Below are 14,444 nucleotides of genomic sequence, written 5' to 3' on the forward strand. Positions count from 1 at the left end.
TAGAGGCTAGAATGTATGTCTGCGTGTGTGTGTGTGTGTGTGTGTGTGTGTATACATAGGACCCAGATATGCCTTACAGACTGGGCCTGGTCTAGTCTCATCAGACCAGACATGACCCCAGTGAAAGTCTCGTCATTTAAGGTGGAGAGACGACAGCTCAATACTGTGTGTGTGTCTCTGTGTGTGCCCACCGTGAAAAGGCAGGTCAATTCTCCATAGAGGCAGCATAGGAAAACATTTTGGCATGGTTACTATGAAACAACCAGCTATGGAAATGACCCTATTTGTGCCCCCTTTTTTGTCTTGTTTGGAAGAAATAAAGGTTTCCAGGCTTTTGCGTGGTCTATTTTTGTTCCTCTCGTTTGGTGGGTGCATGGTGAGCTGCCTGACAGGGCCCTGACATGATAATGAGGGAGTGTGTGTGTATTCAAAAGATAGAATGCAGGTGAATAAAATGAAATAAATGGACACATGAAAGCTACACAGTGAAGGGCACTTTACCTGCTTTCAGAATTAATGTACATAAAAACAGAGGGAAATGATTCCCTTTTATGCCATTAATTTATTAATTATTAATTAATTAATTATGACATTTTTTTCATCTGAGAAAAATGATAAACTGAATGTCCTAAAATTAAAAAAAAAAACACAAAAAACTCAGACTGGGGCAAACACACAAAGTAAACAGTCTTTATTTTAAAATGATTCACAAAAAATGTCAAAAAATGCCTCTGTTTTGTTAGTGAAGCATCCAGCAAATATGTATGTATATACGTGTTTAAAAAAAATCAACCAGAAACATCAGAATACTGACAACTTGGTTTTTCATGTTTCATGCTAATATTAATCCACAAAAATCCACATATCATGAAAAGAGAGATAAATCGACAGTGGAACTTGTATTTGAAAACCTCCACAAGCTGGATTTTAGCAGGAGTTTAATTTAATGAGCCGATTAACCGATTTATTAGATAAAGAATTACCTTTTAAGGCTGGTCTTCACTGCTCTGCACTTTAACCAGTCTCAGTCAGATTAAAAGTGTGAAATAAGACGACCCCTTGTGGACAGTGAATGAAAATTATCTCCTTTTTAAAAAATTTTTTTTAATTTTTTTGTCATTTGAAGATCAGAAACTGAAAACGCAAAACTAAAAGACATAGAGGTATCCAGTGCACAAGATTAAAAAGTAAATGTATACATAAATGAAGCCCGGATAATAAATGAACAAATGAATGGATATTTGGACTCATCTACTACAGCTTGTCTCGTGTTTTAACACATCATAAACGCAGGAATATCTACTCTAAACACTTACTACACAAAGCCCTTCAGGAAGAGCACATGATTGCTGCTGTTTAGAAAAAATCGACCAAATAAAGACAAATAGATCCTTTTTGGGCTGTTGCAGTATTTGTGTGCAATGCAGAGGGACAATAATTAAACACTTTGGTCTTAGCAGACTGCTGTGAGTGTTTCTGACAACATAAAATGATCATATTACAACAATACTAAAGATTAAAAAAAAACAAAAAAAAAACAACACTTGAAAAAGAAAACCATTTTTACATCCCAAAGAGCTCATTGACCTAATCTCTGACACAGATTGATGCCCAGAATCTTAAAAGGGTGGGTTCACATTTTTTCAACTCTTTTTTTTTTTTTAGATGATACTGCTGCAAAATGTCCCTCCAGTTCTGCAAATATCTTCTTTTGTTGTGAATCATTTGTAAGAGATGTGGGGCCAAGACACAGGAAGACAATCTGAGGCTACGGCAGTCTCATTTAAGTTGGGATGTTTTCAGAGCGAAACTTCCTTTTTCTTTGTTTCTCTACAAAGGATGCCTTTGCTTTAACATGAGAATGTGCTTTGTAAAGCAACAGCAATAAAACACTGTCTGGACAAAACAAATAATTCAGACAGAAGAAACCTCCTGTTAGCTGAATTTTATGTGTTGTTAAGGAAAAAATAGACAGTGGCTTTCATACCTAGATTTCTCTCATTAAAATTCCATTACGAAGGTATTTTCACATCTGAAAGGAGAAAAAGGAAAAACTGTGATAACTAAAAAAAACCTTTTATTTTAAGAACGTATCCAATTAAATGCCCTGTTGTGTAACCTTATCACATAAAACCCCAGTCAAGCTACTTTTTTAGTACCTCCTATTTTTTTTTATATATTTTATTTTATTTTGGCTTTGAAAGCTGAATATGTATGGACGTTTTTTTTTTTTTCATATGTGCACTTCAGAGAAATTCAGTTGGTCCCACACTGCTGCTGTGCCCAACTTCAACAAAGTCACAAGAAAACAATCACATTTCCAACTTGTACTTTTGATTCACATTAGCTCCACACAGAAAACTAACTCTAACCAAACAAAAAGCAAAAGTCTGTATGCATCTATCTCCTCATGGGATCAAGCAAGTGATGCAGAGAAGAATTCTCCACTGCCCAGGAGAGACCAGCTCTGTTTGAGGAGACAAAGAGAGGCATATGTCGACCCTTTATGGTTTTGTCTGAAGACAGATGTTGACTGAGAGTGGGTTGTAGAGCGGAGCAGCTGGCTATCTCTGCCAGCCGTCGCTCATCTCTAACTGCCGGAGCGACTGCCCTCCTTCCTCTTGGTCTTGTGGGTAGCCGGTTTTGGCAAACTCTTTTGTGCCATTGGCTGGGTGGCTATCTGGAGGGGTATGACGAGCTGAATCGGGGTTGCTCATTGGAGAATGCTGCCTGAGGTGGTGCAGAGGAGGGGAGGCAGGTGAGGCCATGTGCTCAGGAGAGCTACGCTCCGATTTGATGTTGAGGTTGAGGGACGGCAGATGCGGAGAGGTTGGAGTGCAGGACTGAGAGGGGAAAGAGCATCCCCCGCTGGACCCTCTGAAAACAACAAGAGGGTGGAGGAAATGAATTTGGATTGAAACACGTCATCAGTCCTGGAGTTACAGCTAAGGGGCACTAGAAGTAGCTTGAAGATAATTTAAAGACAGTCAAAACTGCTTGTGAACATGGCATTTAAGAGTCAACTATCACTAATGGTTCAAAATTATGTATACAGTGGATTTACTGTATTATGTCTAGAATAATATATGATATGCTCACACAGGATTTATATGAGGCCCATGAGGCTCCTGAGGTGGCTGCGCCGCTTGCCAGGGGTTTACTGTTCCTCGTTGTAAACTGACTGAGTGATAAAAACCAGGCTGGCTGTACTCTGCAAAGGAAGAATAGATATACATCGATTTGGAGAGGACAGGGGGGGAAACAGGAGAAAAGATACAGTTTAATAAAATGGTTTCATTTTAAGACAAGACAAACTTCACAGCAAGGCTGGTTTGACGTTTTGGGAAATACCCTTTGTAGTTTTTATCGATGAGCACAAGATAAGAAGACTGTAACCTCCCATCACTCATGTCTGTACACTAGAGATGAAGTTAGAGTCAGAAGATGTTCTGCTTAATTTGGAACAGTGTAAAAAAAACCCTAACAAAATTTCCCTTTCTTTTTCTTTTTCTTCTTCTTCTTTATTTATTTATTTATTTATTTATTTATTTATTTATTTATTTATTTATTTATTTATTTATTTTTACCTTCTAATTCCTGCCTGGGTTTAGCAAGAAAGGCAATGTTTTCTCATGATAAATTCACCAGAAAACCACCTGAAACTCTCCAAGCTCCTGGTCCTGCACAAACTCCAAACCTTTTTACACAAGGTTTGTGCACTAATAATGAGGTTCTGGAGTGAACTGCACCACAGTCAGTCAGTATCCTTGCGTTGCAGTTGTTATCCTAAGCTATGCTAAGAGAGTATATGTGTGGTAGGTTTAGTTTTGCCATACAGACATGAGAGTGGCATTAACACTCTGATATAACCTGTTAACATGTCAAGTTATTGCTGTATGACTACTTTGTTAGTTGCCATATATTTTTCATATATTTCTTTTTTCTTTCTTTCTATAGTAACAGAACACAGATGACATACCAGAGGCTCCAGGGGAGGGGAGACCATATCCTCCCAAACTGTGACTCAGCAGCCCTGCCTTCCCCATAGCCACCATGGAGCTGCTGCTGTGCAGGCCCTGGTATAAAAGACCCCTCTGATGATCAGAGAAAGGGAAACAGTCATACTGGAAATCTTGAGTTTGTACTGATATAGTGAAGTCAGTGTATGAACACTATGAAACTTGTGAACATTATAATTGTGAGAGGTGTGAATGAGTCAAAAAACCTGTGAAGTTTCTTGTCCAAGTTTGCAGAACTATTTATGTGTTTTGGTATTTAATTAAGAACCTTAGTTTTTAGAAGCAGTACGACATCTATTAGAGGCACTGACACCTATTTGTTTTGATCACACTGGATAGCACAGCTACTTACAGCGGAGTTGTGGTTAGCACGTGTGGCCCCCATGGCCTGATTAGCACCATCTGCCCGCAGGTTTTCAGTGCCCACGTTCAGAGGAGGAGGGCTTTTCATGTCCAGAGCTCGATTGAGGTTGCCATGGGAAAACACAGAGTAGCCGATACCTAAAGAGTAAAAAAAAGGAGCAGGAAGTGAAAAGCGATCTAAGCCCGTTCCACTACTGTCATTTATTCTTTGTGATACAATCATCACCTCCCTCTGTTGCGGTATACAAGTGTGATTTTGAAAAAAAGAACTTCTTCTTTTCCTTTAACCTTTGAATGAGTATCAAGCCTTCGTGAGACACCAGGCAGGTCTGAATACTTATAATATGTGCAACTGTACTGAATATACTGTAACTCATGTGACAGAGTCCATTGCGAACGCAATGTAAACCAACAATCACTGTCAAATCTTAGATAAAACAGAGCAGTGCATTTAGAATCACTAAAAATGTCAGTGATCAGTATTTAATGACATCCCAGTGCATCCAAATAGTTAGCGACTGTATGATGGCTGACATGATAGGCAGGTGTGATGCATTCTGAATAGAAACCACAGAGCTGGTTGTAGCTGCAGTTACACTGTTGGAGGGCCAGTTTCACATAACAGACCGACTACGCACAAGCACACATACACACACAAACACACACACTTCCTGTGAGTTCACAGCCAGCTGCACAGATGGTTGACAGTACACACGAATTTTACAGAAAGCATTTAACAAGAAGTTAGAAGAGTGGCTCGTGGATTTTCATGTGAAAAGCTATGACTCTGTTTAAAGGTAGAATAATACTGGTAGATTATTTGTAGTGGTAGATGAAATTTTAAAAAATCATTTAGACTTTGGTTTCATCATGAAAGCGTTAAAAAAACACAAATAACTCACAAATGAGCCTGAATGAACCTGACAAAGGCCCAAAGTTTGTGGAACTTGTCAAAAGCGATACATAGATGCAATAGAAACTGACGTGTTTTTTTCAAACACAAGACATACACAAATAGATACTACCCTTAGTAGTTATGATGATTCTGGTATAGGACTTAATGAGACTAACCCGAGTGTGGAGACATGAATGCAGTGTGTGCATGGGGTGCAGCAGGACTGGCCGAGCTGGATCTGGAGTTTAGAGATTTAAAGCTCGGGGGTCTGTGGGAGGTCATGCCGGATCCGGATGAATTGGGAAAACCATTCTCGCAACCTGCAGACACGAGGAACTGTGCCTCTGGCGAGAGCAGAGAGGGACCCTGAAGAGTAAAACACATAACGTGTAATTTTGACAACAGTATGGATTAAAGATCAGTTAATTAAACATGCTTTCGTAACACAGAATTCTAATTAGAAGTCAGTTTGTCTGTGTTTGGTCTGTGAGTGTTGAGTGTAAGTACGGAGTAAGGAGTAAGTATGTGGTCACTAACATAGAAGCGCTGGCGAGCCACAGAGAGATCCATGCCCTCACTTAGAGGATACTTGTCTGACGCCACCTGCATGCTCTCCTCACTGTCAAGCTCTGAGCCATCAAGTCCGAGTCCTTTCCTACGCAGGGTCTGATGCAGAAGAGAAAGTGCACATGGAAAATTACTGGCAACAATAGCACAATGGTTTCGAACCACAACAATGTCACAGGAAAGGGTTTTCACTCAAAATACAACACCTGTTTTTCCAATTATTTTTTTACAATATCCTTCCAGAGGCTTTATATCGAATAATTGCATGTTCTGTTAAAAATTGGTTTATGTTTCAGATCAGCTGCGTATGAGAAGCTTTCACATACTTCTTTTTAAAAAGCTCCTAAAATAGTACCTCCAGTATGTCCGTGTTGGTGCGACTCTCGTGTGGCTCGCTGTACTCGGTGTATTTTAGCAGAACTTTATCCATGTCTGTGCTGGCGTACTGGAACAGACGGTTCGTGCTGTTGAAGATGATGAGAGCGATCTCGCAGTCACAGAGCACGCTCAGCTCGTAAGCTTTCTTCATCAGGCCAAATTTACGTTTGGTGAAGGTCACCTGTGACAGAAGAAAAACAGGTTTGCACTTTTAACTCCCTCCAGTTAACTCTGCAAAGTTGTGAGCATGACGAATTAAGGAAGTTGGATAATTAAAAATAAAATAAAATAAAATAAAATAAAATAAAATTAAATTAAATTAAATTAAATTAAATTAAATTAAATTAAATTAAATTAAATTAAATTAAATTAAATATCCCAGAGAGATTTTACAGTGCAGAACACGTTCAATCACCAAACACTTCATTCAGATACACAAACCTTATCACCACAACACTTTCAGTCAAAAAGATCAGATATGAGAAATAAATTGTGTTTATCAGCATTCTGAAAACAGTTAAATAAGAGCTCTGGATGTGTACACAAACTCACTATGCATATCATGTGTTTTTCCTAACACAGCTAAAACTTTAAATAATATTTAGGGTGTTTCATGGAATTGTAGTATTTGAACAAATATTAATGCACGAATAGGCTATAAATATGATGCAAGCAATTTTGTTCATGCCACAGTATTGTACAAATGATAATATCTGTCTGTGGTATTGCAGAGCGGTGTAACTCCTGTGCCATAAGTTGATGTAAGTACTATGTTGTATATGTAATCGGTGCTGTCATGATTCATTTAGCATCAAACTGATAAGCAGTTCCTCTTCTGTTTAATGGTGTGTTTTCTTGTTAGTTCTTAAATTTTAATAATATTTCCTTAATCTAGTGTCGACTGTCGGCACGCTCACATCCTTTTTTTTGTTCAGTGTGAAAGATTGTCTTTTTGTCAAATAAAATAATCTCACTTTAACTGGTGTTAAGGCTTTTGATAAATTCACAGCTTTAGGTTATTGTATCACTTACGTTCAAAATATTTGCTATTACCACCGTTGGGTAGAAAATAATGAATGCTAGTGATGTTGTAAACTGCACGATTTTAATAATGTTTCACACTAGTATAAATATCGTAATTTGATATTTCATTAATAGTCATCCTTGCATGCCTTTGCATTTGCATTTCAATCAGTGAACCTATGTTTTAAATATTTGCAGTGCAATGTTGGACAACAAACAACCACAGCGTCGGCTACATAACATGCACATTTGCATGAAACATGTACCGCTATTTTTGCAACTCAGTGCTTGCAGCTTAAGTGACACTTAATTACGGAGTCTAAAACATATCTGGAAGAGGAAAACGTTAAAAATTTGCCTGATACATTTCCTGAGATATCAGCGCGATGTCTTTAAATGTCTTGGATTGATATACAATTTTTACACTAGAGAAAAGGCCCACACGTTCACACTGTAATAATATTTGACACTTAAAAAACAAGAAAATGTATCTGATTGTTCAAATAATCTGGATGAAGTTTTTATTCTTCCTGCAGTTAACTATAATTTTAGTAGGACTGGATAATATTTACTGAGAAATATTTTTTTTAAAACAACATATGTGTCTGTGTGTGCGTAACATGAAACGATGTGTGCTCACCTGTCTATTTCTCTGGTCAAGAATACGAGAAATTTGTATTTTCTTTCTTCCCATTTTCTCTTCTCTTCTTAGTCTGACACCTGTCAAACAAAGTGAAAATCAGTGTTATACTAGAATAAAACAGCATACTTAAACATTTGCAGTAATGTGTGAAAATCAGCATCAATGAAATGACCTAAAACATTAAATGAACCTTTACTCTCGAAGATCACAAAAAGATTTACCTCGATACTTAAGCTTGCATTTGTAAGCAGTTGAACTAATTATTAATTACTGTAACAAATTTGAGGTGATATGATCACATATTATAATAAGAATAGAATAAATGTTCAGTCTTTAATACAATTCTGATGGGAAAATGTCATCCCTTTGCTTTAAGTGACTCAAGTCCTTTCCCCTCAGTGGGGCGAGGGTGTTTATTTTTACCACCATGAAGCGATGCGGTCTAAAGTTAGCGTGGCTCTTGTGGGGCTAGCAGTCCACACAGAATGACACCCTGACAGTCTGGGTTACCCCCGGGCCAACAGCACAGTGCTTGACTGCACCAAGCGGCCCCAAGAGACAGGGTTAAAAATACAGTCCATAGCTCTTTTTAAAGGTTCAGCAGGCAATAGCTGAAACCAAACAGTAGAAGGAAAACGGTGTGTTCTTGAAAGATGGCTAATGCTAAAAGCCACCCACTCTTCTCTCATGCACGGCCAGGTCAGAAAAAAACAAAACAAAACAGGATTTTCAGGGGCAAATAGCAAAGACGTGGCTGGCTTGAGAATGTCCATTTTTGAAACTCACACCCGTGGTTTTTCTGTTTTTGTTGGGCTAGAAAACAATGCCCCCCATCCCTGCTGTATAGAAACAAAAACAAAGCAGAAAAACGTGGAACTGAATGTTTAATTACATTGACGCTTTAAGAGATGGCTTTGCTGAAAATACAACATTAAATCAAATGTATCCATAAATTTGCTCCCTGTATGAGTTGTCTCCGTTTGATGCTCACTATCAGTAAAACAACTGTGTTAAGTGGTGGTCTGCCTCTTCTGACTGGGCCATACAGTATTTCTCTAAAGCCCAGAGGAGTTTTCACTGGTTTTCCCCCCTAATTCTAGACGTCGTGACTTCTCTATATTTAGTTGCTTGCCCCTCCTGATGGTGCCTGAGCGGATATGAAGCCCATGTTCCCACGACCCCTAAAGTACCCGCTGTCCTTCAACATAAGCTTGGCACACAGAAATTTGGGGCATGTCTGGAAGAGTCCACCTCGTTGCCCTTACGATTACCTTATAAAGTCTTGCATTATTTGCTTCGTTGAATATGTTGCAGAGCCAAGACAAACCTCAAAAGTAACAGCTGCAGACAAACTCATCCTTGCCAATGTCTGTACGGTAAAACAAAGTGCACAACAGAAAAATAGAACCACAAAACCAGCACTGGTCTGTCTAACTAACAACTCAACTACCACAAAGAATTCACACCAGGCCAAGCTGTTCTGGGTTTTTTTTTGGACCAGAAGTGAGACAATTTCACCTCATATCAAGGCATGTTAATGTAGAGAAGAGAGGGAAGTGGGACATATGTTCTAAAAAAGGCTGAAAGATGTTTATCACAGGGTTTTACCGAAGGTTCCGCTCCTCTCAAATACAACCAAATGTCAACTATTAGAGCTGCTGACAGCTCTGTTAAAACCTATGGCTAGCTGGGTATATATAGCTGCCCCTCCAGCAAACCGGCGTGGAGTTAGCTATAGAAAATCTATGTGGTTTGGTAGGTTTGTCAAAGGCCTAAAGGCCGAGGTGGGCAGGAAAAGCCTGGCTGTGCCTCACAGCTAAATCTGGATACTTTCCCATTTGACAACTGCCATTTGAGGTCTGCACATTCACAGAAACAAAAAACAGCATGCACCTACTGCCTGTGACATTTCATCTCCATGGTCAACTACTGAACATCTCGGGGAAAAGGTGGACATGAAACGGAACAAGCAAATCTTCCTTTTTGTCTCATTTGCCATCAAATGGACATGAATGAAAAACAGAATCACCATCTAACCTGTCATTGCCCAATAGTTCAGCACATGCACACCTTCCCCAGAGCCTCAGGCTTCTAGGGAAGGACAGTGCCTTTGACAGATACCTTCCCAAAGGTGAGACAGTGGAAAACACTGAGCACAGACACATACAAGGACAGCAGGAGCTTTGCTTTACCCCGGGATCGTCTGACTAATCACCAGGGAACTACCTGGGACAACAGTGCACATGTACAGAAAACCCTGCGCATCAAGGTAATTTTAATTGGTCTTATTAGCACTGCTGATGTTGCTCATTAACAATATGTATCGCGCGACATGTTTTCTTGCTGCAGTGAACTGTATGCATGAATGAGAAGGGGGAAAAAGTAGGGCATTTGTAGAGTATTGGGGGTTCTGCTTCAATGGTTTCCTTTCCATGAGTCATTCAGAGCATGGTGGCTTCAAATGTTTCAAAAACATGATAAACACTTGTAAGCATATTAGCCAGGGAGGTTAATGGTTTCTTCTATGGTGAAAAAGCAGATTGCCCTGCTCTCTACGCAGTACTGAATGTTAAATATGACAAGATATATAATGGTAGTATTAAAATACTGATAATTAAAGATGGTTTGAGAAAAGGGTTTTGCTTTTGCTAAACTATTTTTTTCATGTTTTGCTCTGTGAATGCATTAGTTACACAACTATGGTGATAACAAGAGAAGCAACACCTAAAATGTCTACTGTACTATATGGGTATAATGTGCTTTAACTGTTGCAAGCAGTGTGTGAATCAAATCTAACAGGGTTGTTGTTTTCACTGCTTTAGTCATTTTATCAGCTTGTGAATGTCATATCAAAGGCCAGTGTTATGTGGGCCGATGTCTGTCTTCACCCATTCCCTCTCTGTATGTATTAGAGCATATACATACATCCTTCTGAACTAAAGTTAAAAAAGGTGAAGGCCAAATCTTGAAAAATTTGAAGTCTTAGTGACAGCCTCACTTATTCAAATCAAAACAGAAGCATACTCATAAAATAAAGGCCCCAGGGGAACACTTTGCTTCTTAGTCTTTATAGTTCTCGACAAAGCTTTGCATAGCTAGCATGGTAACCAAAAGAGGTCTTTTTATTATTTTTATCTTGCAGTATACCTAGCTGTATATGTCTCTGTTTGCCACCTTTGGGGTCAAATGGTTCATGTGCTCATCGGGCCTTTGCAGTGCAATAGCGAGGGAATATTTGTCTAATTTTAACTGGGTATAATTGAATTGCCTTGATATTTTTTCATAGAGCCAGAGTAGCAATGTTGCATGCAGGCATGTGCTGAACATTTGATCTTTCCATAAATAGAGAAAAAAGGTTTTTTTTTTAGTCTTCCAAAAGGTTAGAAAGTCTGACATCCTCTCAAACTATCTGTGAAGATGAGCCACACCTCGCACTAAAAGAGGAAAACCTCTTTGAGGGCATTAAAAATGGAAAAAGATACATGTCCAGCACAAAGGAATGTCAGAAGATTAAAGACATCAGAATCAGTAATGCTTGCTTTAAATTAGACTAAGGACAACAGGTAAAGGGATGAAAGAGCTATCTACCTGTCTGTCTAGATATCTATCTATATCTGTTTCTAATAAGAGCAAAGTTAGTCGAGATTCTTCTTAAAAGTTGAAGCAGTCTACTTAGAATGGACTCATGGGATGTGTTTGCTTTCAAAGGACTCTGATTCATTTTTCACAGTGAGCAAGCCAAGCAAGAATTAAGTAATAATAATAACTATTTTTTATTATTATTATTATTATAATGATAATAATAATCATAAAAGTTAAAAAGAAGTAGAAATGCATTGCTTAAACCCGTTTATGGGCAATTATTCCCAATAACTTGCTGACGTCATTTCAAATAGACAGTTTAAGAATAGCCCGTCTGTCCCCGAGTTGCCAAGCACTCCTGTCTATTATAGCCTCATCTCAATAACACAGCAACAGGTACTTTACTCACAGCTGTGTCATGCAATGCTCTACACAGGAAACCCCAGGAAGCTTCGCTCATTTGCCTTAAAAACCGAAATAAGAAGATAAAACAGAAACTCAACACGTGCTTAAAAATAAAAATAGAGCATCTGATCTCACCTGTTCCTCGATCTTCTTTTTCTCTGTTTACTTCTTAGTTTCACCCACTCGATCAGGACCAGTCAAACAGGAATAGTTGCTGATAGGAAACATAAATGACTAAATGAGCGTCGAGAGTCTTGTTGTGCGTTCTGGTCTTGTGCAGATGCAGAAATATTCACCTGATGCAGAAGCTGCGGATGATTCAGGAGCGCTCCTTTCCAACAGCTGGCTGCTACAGCCCGCCTCTCGCTCTGTTTGTGTGTGTCACCACACACCGCCTCCTCGGCCATGCTATTGGACACACTCTTCCACCTCCCCTCCGCGTATAAACGCATTCGTCACTATAAGGTGTCAGCAAAGGTTGCGTAAAGTCCTTTATGCCTTCAAGATTTGCATTATGAAGCAATTTAGTTCTAATGTTATCTTTTAAAATGTATGTATATATCTATGGTTAAAGGGCATTTTTGCTTGTGATTCATTCATGTACCACAAAATATTACAAGGTTTTTGCAGGACATTACAACATGTCCTGCAAAATGTCAAAAACAAAAATATATTCATTTTTTTTAAAATTTTTAAATAAAATTTTATGAGCTAAATTTAAGGGATGACTTGAATTAATCTCTTTAATGGGATTCTGCAAAACTTAAATTGAGGGGTGAGTCACATGAATTTGATATACTGTGCAAATGTGAGTGCTATGGCTGACTTTAAAGTACATCAACTCTGAAAATGTGACAATGATAAGATTTATTTACTTTTAAACAAAGCTACAAGCATTTGAACGCAAAGCAGAAGGAAGCAGAAGAGCATGGAGCATAGCTGAGGTGTATGGCGGTTCTTCCCCAATTACAATGCAAGGCACAACATTAGGTGTGAGATTCTGTTACTAAATGTACTGCACACAATAGGAATAGGCATATGTTATGTTTCTACAGTAGATATGGTCAATATTTGTTATGATATTTGCTATTATTTTGTTTTAAAAAATCCCCTTAAATGTCAATCCTGCTTTGCCTTAAAAAGTAGAAGATACAATGTGCTTTTTAAAATCAGCCCCTAGCAGAGTCAGTGAACCTAAAGAATTACAGTCTGATCCAAAAGTCATTCAGCAATGAGAATAGAGCAAAACTATTCTGAGGAACACTCTTCTAGAGTTCACGGTCATTTTGATAAAAATATTTAAACATTTTGGCCTCTTTGGTTGGAAGGAATTTTTCATTTTTTTAGTATTGACATAAAAATTTTATTGTGACTGATGAATTAAAGACTTCGTTATTGGAGGTTGACTATGGTGTTTCGCTGCTGTTATGGGAAAAGGATACATCAGTAAATGTTAACTGTTTATCGGGATACACATATCTCTTTGCATTAAAGTCAATTTGCACAGTACCAACCGAAACACTGCGTTATGCTCAGCAAACCTGAACACTGGCCACAGGCCATTGCTCAATACCAGAGTCTGTGGTGGCCTGTCACTAATTCAAACTTTACACATTTCTCTGCCATAGAAACAGTGACAACCTAATCACACATTTACACCAATAAAAGCTTAAACACAACATAATTGCAATAGCCAATTCTAAAACTACAAAATGAGTTATTTAAGATTAAGAGTCTTTTTAGTGTTTGTGCCTGTTTGTCCGTACATCAAGTAATTTAAAAATCAAACATTCAGGCAGTAACTATGTATAAATAGGTGTGGAAATAAAAAGCAAATACAAAATACTGGATGAAAAGTCAAAATTTGGAACGACGAGGGCATAGTTAACATTATCAGCGCTCAAAGCAATGTTTGCTTTCAAGTTGAGAGCAGCTCAGAGTGATTTCCTCATTTTAGTCTAGCCTGAATATTTGAGGCACAAGGAGCTATGCAAAAATAAACAAATCGCTTAAAAAAGGCAAAGAAAGCGGAAAAGGACAGAAAATAAATGTAACTTATGTTGTTTTATTTCCTGTTTCCTACCTAGATAAAACTCGACACCCTTCTTTATGATGCTGTACATCAAGAGCTTGGAAACTACTGGCCTAAAAACATACAACTGATGTTAAAAATACTTCTTTAATTACAGCAGCATGTCTTGATTTAATAGCAATGCTATAAGATTTTTCTTGAGGCTTCATTTGAATTTTGATGCCCTTAACCACAAGATCTAATTACTTAACTCAGCAATATTCTGGAAGCAAATGTCTGTGAATACTGGCTCAAAAACATCAGAAGAGGCCTCATATTGACAGGCATTAACTACACTGACATACCCTTTGGCACATCTCTGAATATTAGTCAATAGTCTCAAATGTTCCCACTTTCTCCATATCATCAGTAAATGATAGATCCCGGTGACACCTAACTGTGACATCTAATACTTATTTATAACTAGCAAACACTGAAACTAACTTCATCCGTGCTGTTATTTTGTAAATGCTTTACTCATAAGTTGTTCATTCCTCT

The 14,444-nt window shown here is 38.2% G+C and overlaps 1 protein-coding gene across 2 annotated transcripts; it reads right to left on the reverse strand.

The window, feature by feature from the left end:
- Positions 1–2,220: 2,220 nt before the first annotated feature.
- mef2b (myocyte enhancer factor 2b) lies at positions 2,221–12,236 on the reverse strand. Of its 2 annotated transcripts, none has more exons than XM_026158642.1 (10): positions 12,172–12,236; positions 12,011–12,089; positions 7,886–7,965; positions 6,200–6,403; positions 5,815–5,943; positions 5,454–5,643; positions 4,372–4,520; positions 3,980–4,076; positions 3,100–3,211; positions 2,221–2,877 (listed from the first exon to the last, which is right to left on the reverse strand). In XM_026158642.1, exons 3-10 carry the CDS (start codon positions 7,937–7,939, stop codon positions 2,565–2,567), a joined length of 1,248 nt encoding a protein of 415 aa, XP_026014427.1. In that variant the 5' UTR covers positions 7,940–7,965; positions 12,011–12,089; positions 12,172–12,236; the 3' UTR covers positions 2,221–2,564. The 2 variants fall into 2 exon arrangements, with proteins under 2 accessions (XP_026014427.1, XP_026014426.1); XM_026158641.1 differs by having other exon boundaries at positions 3,980–4,094.
- Between the last annotated feature and the right edge of the window lie 2,208 nt (positions 12,237–14,444).

This window comes from Astatotilapia calliptera, chromosome 23, assembly GCF_900246225.1.
Source record: "Astatotilapia calliptera chromosome 23, fAstCal1.2, whole genome shotgun sequence".
NCBI lineage: Eukaryota > Metazoa > Chordata > Actinopteri > Cichliformes > Cichlidae > Astatotilapia > Astatotilapia calliptera.